This window comes from Apis cerana, linkage group LG6 (assembly GCF_029169275.1).
Source record: "Apis cerana isolate GH-2021 linkage group LG6, AcerK_1.0, whole genome shotgun sequence".
NCBI lineage: Eukaryota > Metazoa > Arthropoda > Insecta > Hymenoptera > Apidae > Apis > Apis cerana.
Window position 1 is genome coordinate 12,110,209 of NC_083857.1, and position 10,867 is coordinate 12,121,075.

At 20.4% G+C, this 10,867-nt stretch overlaps 1 protein-coding gene across 8 annotated transcripts; it reads left to right on the forward strand.

Annotated features, from left to right (window-relative positions):
• The first annotated feature begins 525 nt into the window (after positions 1–525).
• On the forward strand, positions 526–8,737 carry LOC133666274 (ras-related protein Rab-5C). 8 transcript variants are annotated; one of them, XM_062076374.1, is made up of 6 exons: positions 526–1,220; positions 4,013–4,181; positions 4,352–4,503; positions 4,985–5,201; positions 5,882–6,006; positions 8,032–8,737. In XM_062076374.1, the coding sequence occupies exons 2-5, from the start codon at positions 4,019–4,021 to the stop codon at positions 5,992–5,994; spliced, it is 645 nt and encodes a 214-aa protein (XP_061932358.1). In that variant the 5' UTR covers positions 526–1,220; positions 4,013–4,018; the 3' UTR covers positions 5,995–6,006; positions 8,032–8,737. The 8 variants fall into 8 exon arrangements, with proteins under 8 accessions (XP_061932358.1, XP_061932366.1, XP_061932360.1 ...); XM_062076382.1 differs by having other exon boundaries at positions 526–606; XM_062076376.1 differs by having other exon boundaries at positions 536–2,531.
• Positions 8,738–10,867: the final 2,130 nt, after the last annotated feature.

A 10,867-nucleotide genomic window follows, 5' to 3' on the forward strand; every position in this document is an offset into this window, starting at 1 on the left:
ACTGTATTATTTAAAACTTATATAATTAAAATTTATTCTATATTTAATAATTATTTATAAAAAAATTTATACAAATGAATATTATGCATAATTGTAAAAAATAGAAATAATAAATTTATTAGACATAAAAATTTACTAGATATATAGAAATCTACTAGATCTATAACAAATTTTTATGACAATTTAACCAAACAATCTTAAATATAACGTCAAATTGAAAAATATATTTCTTATAGTATATTTAAATTTTTTATAAAATTTTATAAATTTATAAATTATTTTCTGTATTGAATGTTCAATAATTTGATAAATGATATTTATTAATTTTTAATAATTAAATATTTTAAATATTATAATGCATAAAATTTGAAATAAAAATTATTTTAAAAATAATATACATATTATTTTATTAAGATTTATCGTAATAAAACAAAGAATTATCACATTATTAAAATTATAAATAAGTGCTTTTTTTAACTATATATAGAAGAATGTATTATAAAATTAAAATAAAATTATTGGTCAGCAGTGGCGCCGTTCTCTTGTAGTGTTCATTGAAATGCGCCATTTCCGATTCGAGGAAAAAGAAAACGACATTGAAGAAAGGTACTCTCAAAGGATCTTCTGAGATTGAAATCTGTTCAACATTTCTTCTTAATTTCACGTACGATAGCTGGTAATTGACTGACTCATTGATTGATCAGTGGTAAAGTTTTGCGTGATCGTGACTGTTGGATTTGACGTTGTAAAAGAAAGTGTCGCAGTACTGTGTGTACCGTGTGCGTGATTCGGATCTAAATCTTAATTCTTTTTAGTGCGATCAACTTTAATTTAAAATTTAGTTATATTAGGTTACAAAAACATTAATACCATTCATTTTATCAAAAAAAGTGTCATTTGGAACAGTTATTATTTTACGAAAAGTGGTAAAAATATATTCTTTAAACAGAAAAAAGGGGAATGTGAAAAAATCAACAAGCTTCGTAGAGTCGTGTATCTGCCTGTGTGTACCAACCGGAGCTGTCATAAATGTACACATTCTATATAGATTGCACGATCTATGCTCGGTTAGTGGGCCGATTTACTGAAGACAAGTGATCGTATTTGACGCGCGGCAGTGAATTGACATTAATCATCGTCGCGCGGTGTTGTGCGCTCATCGACCGTCTAAAGAGCTAGTGCCGCATTCTTATTCGACGGCGAGCTTCCTTACGTAGCAGGTTAAGCATTGAAAATTTGAGTTTTCAATCTTGCCAAGTGTCCCTTTCCTTGCTACCGCTGAAACGCATTTTTAATGTTCTTTTTTATAACCCGTCGCGGGTGAAAGAATTATGTTTATGAATAGTGTCATCTAGAGAAGCGCAGAATGTGCTTAATGCTGTGTCTATATTATTCGTTTTCTCTCGTGTATTTTATTGCACGAATAATGACAAAATTTTTGATATGCTAGGACATGCAATTCTTTTAAACTGTGCATTCTTTTTGTCGTTTTATTCAGTTCGTAGATTGCTTTGGCTTCTTGATATTTCAGATCTTGCTGACGTTTCACGGGCGGTGACAAGTACTCAGAACTGTAACTATCGTGGCGCATCGCTTACACCCTTTATTTGCTTCTCTTCCCCTCCCTCTCTCTCCATCTATCTGAAGAGAGAGGCAAAGGGAAAGAAAAAGATATAGTATGAATGAACGAGTTCAAGAGAGAAAGATAAAGTAAGAGTGAGTGAAAGAAATAAATGCAAATGAATAAATGAATGAGAAAGAGATAGAGTAAGAGGGTGGGATAGTGGTAAGCGAACTAACGAAACGTAAATTAAGCAAATAAGTAAATAAGAGAAAAAAAGATAGAGTATTAATAAGCGCAACAAAGAAAGAGACATCTATGTGAACATCTACATGTGTGTCCATGAGAGAAAAAGAGAAAGAGAATTTGCGCGCGCGTACACAGAATTCTGTCTGTCCTTATTGGTTTCTTTCTTTCTCAGTCCCTATGCACCGCTTTAACGGTTTCTTGTGATTTTTCAATAATGCTATTTTGTCGAAGGTTATGAGGTGTTGGTTACGTAGATAAGTTTGGGGTGAGTTTGTAAGTATGCAAGTTTGACGTAGCTTCATTTTGTTTTAAGTATAAGAATACATTGTGTATATATGTATATGCTTTTTCATTTAGTTTGTTCTAAGAACATTTTTTTGATAGCCTGTACCCGGACGGGCTCGCGCGATGCGGACCTGTTTCCTTTTCATCGCCGCAAGTTACGCGAATCTCATGATTACCGTGAAGTTGCTGCGTTTAGTCATCGTGTTACCAATTCTCACTGTTCATTCTTCATTAAAACAGACTACACATTATCATTTAGAGAGTTTATTTGGTTTTATCAATCGTAACATTATCGCAAAACAACACCAGACTGTTTAATTCGTCAAAACTCGCTTCGCGACTAATTGGATAATGTAATTAACAAAGTCTTCGTTTTAATGGGTTAAACTACATATACTATTATTTTTCGTTGGTTTACTTATTGTGTTTTTCGTTTGTAAGTGACTCATAGAAAATAATTGCAATAGAGTAGCTATCAAATTTTACATACGCATTTCTGCAAGTCAATTATCTACTTTTTATTAAATTCATCAAAGTTTCATATGTTTCACACAATGTGATCGCGACTTAATACTTATCAATTTATTTTCATTACAAAATATATAATTTATTTTCATTATAAAATATTATTTTTTTTATTTTATTTTAGCGTTTCTTCTTTGAGTTTTTTTTAAACGAATTTATGTGTAATACATATAAAGTTAATTTTTTATAATTTATATCAATTCTTTTGAATAATTTTAAATTGTTTTATATAGAATAATAGGAAGTTAAATTACAAAATTAGAAATTGATGAAGTATTTAATTTATTTATGCTTTATTTTAACAATAATTTCCTTTTTTATAATACAAAAAATTTTACTATTTAATATTTCTGATATTTGTCTTAAAAATCTGATCAGTTTTACAATTATAAAAATATATTTTTTATTTTCTTTTTTTATAATATAATTTTTTTTTAATTTTTTATTCTTATGAAAATATTATATTAATATCTATATTCTTAAAATTTTTATTTTTTATAAATATAAATTTAATTTTTTAAAAACTTTATATGTAAATTTTATATTAAAAAAATTTTATAAATTTTTATATATTTCATTGAAAATTTTAAATTTTATAAAAGAAATTCATGATTTATTACACATTTGTCAATTCATATTATTCAACTTAAAAGATTTAGTTAAATGTTGATTACTGAGTATATAAATGAAAGTCTTATCTATTTATATGGACTTTCACTATAATTAGACATTTATCTACTGATTTAGAGTTTATTTAAATATTAAAAATTATAAATTATTTTAAAATTAAATAATATTATAATTTAAAATCTAATTTGAAAATTATTCTAACAATTTATACAAAATTTTATTATCATAAAAAATCATAAACAATTAAATATATATAAAATAATATAAATTTTATATTCATATAGATATTAGGATTTTTGTGAATATAGAACTGTGTTTTTAATATTTTTGAAAATTGTAACAAAGCTGTGAATAAATTTTAAATATTTTATAGAAAATTTTTTATATTGTAAAAAAAAAGAAAATAAAATGAAAAAAAATAATATAATTTGTGTTGCTGTTTGTTTATGGAGCATAATGGAAATTATTAAAAATAATAAAATTAATATTTTAATTATTTTTAAATTATTATAATATAATTTTAGCCTTATTACAAATGTTGCAAAGAGAATTATATATAATATATATATAATATAATATATAATATATTATACATATATATATATATATATATATATATTGTATATAAACAAATTTTTAAACAGAACTATAAACAGAAATTTTTTAATCTTTTAATATTTAAAATGAGATCAATATTAAGAAATTTACATTTAATTTTATTAAGTTATTTTTTTTTATTGTTTTTGTAAATTTTTTACATAGGTGATCATGGCTAATCGGGGTACAGCCCAGAGGCCGAATGGTTCGACACAAGGAAAGATTTGTCAATTTAAGCTGGTATTACTTGGAGAATCTGCTGTGGGAAAATCGAGTCTTGTTTTGAGGTTTGTTAAAGGACAGTTTCATGAATATCAAGAAAGTACTATTGGAGGTATGAATTTCAATATTTTTAAATATTAATTATAATATTAATCACATAAAAATAAAATAAATTATAATTAATGAGCATCTAATTGAATGATATATAATAATTATATATATTATATATTATAATAATTATATATATTATATTATATTAATATTTATATTATAATATTTTAGCTGCTTTTTTAACACAAACTGTATGTTTGGATGATACAACTGTAAAATTTGAGATTTGGGATACAGCAGGGCAGGAACGTTATCATAGTCTTGCACCAATGTATTATCGTGGTGCACAAGCAGCTATTGTTGTATATGATATAACAAATCAAGTGAGTATGGATTTATCAAATTTAGTATTTAAATATATAAATTATAAGTATAAATATAATTTCATATATGTTAAAAACTATATATAATATTATATATAATTATAAAATATATGATTAAAAGATTAGCAAATAATTACATTCAATTTTATGATATATTTTAAATTTATGTTTCGAATTTTGTTTTAATAGAATAGAATTTTTGAAATAATTTCTGATAAAAATGTCATATTAGCCTAATTTTTTTTTATAAAAATATTTTGTTGTAACTTACGACTTTAAAGAGTTAACAATATTTCTAAAAACAATATTTATAAACCATAAAATAATAAAAAATGTCAAAAAAAATTCAAATCAATTGTAATAATAATAAAAATATTAATATGATATCTATCATTATTTTTCTGATAATTATTATGAATTATTTTCTAATTTTTATATTTATTCTTAAATTTATATATTTTTTAATTATATAAAATTGCAGGACACATTTGTACGTGCCCAAACGTGGGTGAAGGAATTGCAACGACAAGCCAGTCCAAGTATAGTTATAGCATTAGCTGGAAATAAAGCTGATCTTGCAAATAAAAGAATTGTAGAATTTGATGAAGCTCAAACTTATGCTGATGAAAATGGCCTTCTTTTCATGGAAACTTCAGCTAAAACAGCAATGAATGTTAATGATATATTTTTGGCAATTGGTAAGATTATATTTTTTATTATGAAATATTTAATATTTTTAATATTAAATATTTATTAATGATATTAATGAATGAAATCTGACAAATAAGTTTTACATAAATTTATAGTATTTATATTTTATATTTAATTATATTTAATTATTTTATTTATAATCTATTTATAATTAATAAAGAAAAATAATCTGAAATAACATCTCTTATTAAATTTTATACAGTATAATAATCATATATAATATTGCCTTGATAAAAATATGATTTTTATCTCAATAGTAAATTTAAAATCATCATTTTTTATCATCTATTTAATTATTTATTATAATTATGTAAATTATGTAAATGTATCTTTGTGATATATGGTCACATAATAATCAAATCTTTTTCTATTTCATTCTGGTTTTCATTATTCCCTTTAAGATATTTAAAGAATGAATCACAAATCAAAAAGTAATATTAATCAATTATTTTCAAATGCCTAAATTTTTGCTATTAAATGCAATACAATTCCGAATGTAAATAAAATATGTTTATTATTAAGCTAATATTATATAGCATATATATATTTTATATTCATAAAATAAAATGTATATTAATTTCTAAAATCTCTTTGAATTTATTATATATATAATATATAATATTTTAATCTAAATTAAAATTATTAAATTAAAATTATCATATTACAGCTAAAAAACTTCCAAAGAATGAACAATCAGGAAGTGCAAGTACAAGTGGTCAAGGTCGTCGATTGGTTGAAACAGAAGGACAAAAGGCAGCAACTGGCAATTGTTGCAAGTGATTATCCAAATCTGTACGTGTCAAATATTATGTTGGTATATATTTTTACGTTAATTAAAATTTGACACTTATTGTCATCAATGATGAAAGAATATATCTAAAAAAATCATAAAATAATTGATATATGCATCAGATATGGATTTAGCATTTGATATAGTAGTATATTATGTTTATATATTTTTGTAATGTTAAAATATATAATGAATTGAGATATTGATAGATCATTTTTCAATGATAAAAATAATTAGATATCAATTAAGTTAAAATTTAAATATTTTATGCAAAATTTACATGTTCTATACAAAATTTTGTATTAGTCTTATTTGAGTACACATTGTCACAACATATTTTTTGTTATGTTTAATATTTTCATTGCATGTACTTTGACTTATTTTTAATATTTATTAAATAAGTAAAAAAGACACGCAAATATAAAAATCTAAATTAATATTCCCTTATTTGAATCATTGCATAAAATAATCGATGTTTTACATTAAAAAAGTGTTTTCTTACATAAAACCAGAATTTTTAATGCATAGTAAATGAATTTTATGTTAATTTTATCAAAAATTAAAAATTGTTTAACCATAATTTTTTTTACATTAATATTTTTATCTACTATAAATTTTCATTATCTTTATATTTATTTTGAGATAAATACTTATAAATTCCAAATATTTTGGCATTTAATAAATAACTACTTTAGAACATAAAATTGTACTTATATAAATATATTTTTGCATAATTTTTATGTATTATATATAATTTTGTAGATTTAATATTGAAAAAAGTAATAATGCGCAATCTATCTAAATGTTATATTTTTTTCTCTTTTTGCTATATTTCTAATGAATCTGTTGCTTTTTAGTTGCATTACAGAATATGCATATATATATTACATTTAATTGAAAGTAATTTTTATATATTTCTTGTTGAATTTTACAAATTCTATTATATAATGTTACATATAGAATCATTAATAGTGTTATATATTATTCTTATTTCGTTTATTTTTATATTTATTATTTAATTAATAATGTGAATGATATATTTTACAATATTAATTATATTGTTATATACAAGAGAGAATAATCTTGTAATATATTTACAATCTTGTTGTAGATTTACTGTAAATCATAAAATGACATTAAAGAAAATATTAATTTTTTATTTAAAAATTGAATTTATTAATTTAATCAACACAACAATAAATAAATTTAATAAATATTTTTACTCAAATATTAATTATTGTTAATTTTATTGTTTATCTAAAAAAATTATTTATTATTATTATAGTATTATTATAATATAATTATTTAATTATAATTATATTATTATAATTATTATTATAATAGTAGTATTAATTAATTTATTTTGTAAAAATAAATGTTCAAAATATTTTTTTATAAAATATTTAATTAAAAATATCTTAAAAATAAAATTATTTAAAATATCTTCTATTTCTATATTTTGTTTTATATTTGTATTAAATATTATATAATTATTATTTTATATTAAAATATTCTGATATTAATATTATAATTAATATAAATTATAAAAATAATTCTTTATAATATTTGAATTGAAGATAAACAAAATTATCAGTAATCTTTATAGTATAAGTTATCCACAAGATAATTAAATAATCTATAAATATAAAAAAAATCATAAAATGTATATTAATATATTTTAAATTATTTTTATTTAAATTACAAATATTTTTAATATTTATTAAATATATTAATTTATTCATTTAATTTAATATATATTAATTTTTTTTTAAATGATTAAGTTCAAATTATAAAGAATTAAATATTCAATTGATATTAGTTTCATATTATATATAATATAAAGGATAAAATAAGTAAGAGGATAATATAATATATAAGATAAAATAAATGTTTTAAAATAAATATATTTTTGTATTAATATTGTATTAATATATTAATTTAAAAAAGTATTTATCTTTATTTATGAAATTTGTAATTTTTCTGAAATTTTTCTGAATTATTGTAGAAAACACATTTTTTGCTTACAGATCTGTACTATAATCTACAAATATAAATACACCATGAGTGTGTCTGCAATGAATATATATTTGAATGGAAAATAAAACAATGGAAAATACCACTATAATGGAATGGGAGGTGAACTGTGCAAGATAAACATTTTTCTTGAGTGATTAATAAAAAATGCGTGTATCACATTACATTCGACGATATATCATCTATTTTGAGTATCAGATCTATCAAAAAAGAAGAAAAAGAGAAAGACAGAAACAGATGAAGCTCCCATTTGTAATGCTAGTAGTAATGGGCGGTGTTCGTTATAAATATATAAATATATATATATAAATTGTATTTATATATATATTCATATATAAATACAATTATAATATAAATCATATATAATAAATATGATTTATGTAATAAGTAATGTTAATGGTAATAAGTAATAATAATATTAATGGTAATATTGATATATAAATAATAATAACATTAATATTAGTAATAATAATATACATTTAAAACATACAATGTATGATGAAATTTTGGCACGCGAAACATCTTGTAAGATAGTAGGCCATTCCTGCTGCTATGATTACCTATGTATTTACTTTCTTAGTTTGTAAACATGTATAACAAATTTTTGCTCCGAAATATATTGTATATTAATTTTATTATATAATAATTCATGATAAATTATAAATGATTACGCAAGAAAAAATAAACTTGTGAATATTACTAAGGATTTCGTCAAATTCACCAATTAATTTAATTTCATCCAAAATTATTTAATATTTGTCGTGAAATAATAGCAAAAAATGGAAATTGTTTTTAATAATAATATTAGTATTTTTTAAATTCATTAAATTATTAAAAATTATGTTTTCTTTAAATTATGTTTTTTCATACATACAAAATATTTCTGTGATCTTTATATTTGATTTTAGATTTTTATTTTCAAATAATATTTTAAATAAAAATTTGTTTAATAAATAATCTACATTAAAAATTATAAATATAAATATAAATTATGCATTTTATTAAATTAAAATAATTTTTAAAAATTTATCTAAATACTATCAAATATCATTATATAAACTGAAATAAAAATAAATCTGAATTTTTAAACTGAGATAGAATAACGAAAATAAAATTTGATATTTGTATAAAAATCATTATTAAATTATTATGTAAAATACAATAAACAAAATATTTGCATTTCTGTAAATATGAATTTGTTCATATTTCATCATTGTACAATATTTGAAAGATATATTATATGTTCAGAAAATATGCATTTAAATTCGAAGAAATTAAAAAAATTTGAAATTTTATTTATTTTGCCTTTTGAATTGTAAAGAGTTTTAAATTTTTATCGAAATATTATATCTTTTTAAATAATATAAATTATGCATTTTATAATCTTTATATAATTCAAAAAGCGAATAATGTAATATTTTATTTCATATTTTTAGTTTTAAATATAATATTTAATAATGATATATTAATATTTTATAATTATACTAATTCTCATAGTAAATATAATTATGATTTCGAAAATTATAATAATATTCTCTATTACATTAATTAAGTGTATGTGAAAATAATTTCTATGCTATTTCATTCTATCGTAAAAAATGTATATGAAGCTTAATGGCGTTTGCACCGATATTTTAACAATATTTTAACAATATTAAAAATATTACCTGAAATTATAGATATCAACATTTATATGTATTATTCTATATATTGTATATATTTTATGCTAAAATATGTTAATATATATATATATATATATATTAATATATTTTAAAAAACACGATCAACACAAACCGTTAATTATTATTCCATTTTCTGTATCAATTTGAATGTCCACAATTTAATCTTTACATATATCTAATTTTTAAATATATATATATATATATATAGCTTGTTCTTTAATAGAAAATATTTAATAATGTCAAATCAATTTACAATAAAAGATCATATCGAAATTAATGATCAAAAAGAGCAATTAAAACCGATTATAAATATTAAACGCTCAACTTTATCAGAATATGCAATATCACATATTCGAACAATTTCACGAAAAATCTGTTCAGAAATTCAAATCGTTTCAGATGTAAATTATGACGATTTGTGCGGACCGTGGATATACCCAAAAAATCCTCTTTATAGTCAGTATAATGATATACCGTGTCCAAGTTTGTGTATTTGGAAATATTTTACAGAAGAGGACATAACTTATCTAAAAAAAAATCAAGAAAATAAAAATATGATAATTTCTTTTTTTGGTAAATAAATATATATATTTCTTTGATAAATATGTATGTAAAATAAATTAATATAATTTTTTTTCCAGAGAATAAATTGTTAAATGAAACTACAGTAAAAAATAATACTGTTGTTTCAAATGTATTATGGGAATTCTTTAAATTTGCTAGGTATTTGAATATTAAAGTTATAAAAAATTTATTTTATTTAAAAGTTGTTATTGGTATATAATAATGTCACTGGTATATAATATAAATTATAGATTGAAAATAAAAACTTTATTTTTTTAATTTATATAATAGTTTCATATTTATATTATATATCTTCTTTTTTTAATTAAATATTTAAAAAATTAATCATGATCTATAAATCAATATTTATAAATTATATTTTAGATTAAATTTATTCACTGAGAAAAGCATTTCTGCATGTTTGGGTATTGTATATTTAACACATTTATTTTTTCTTTCACATCCATGGTTGACAATTCAAGAAGTCTATCAATTTTTTAATAAAACTATTTTATTACATGTTGTTTTGGTTTGTATATTATCAAATTTTTATCAAATTATTCAGTTTTATATTTTTAATTTG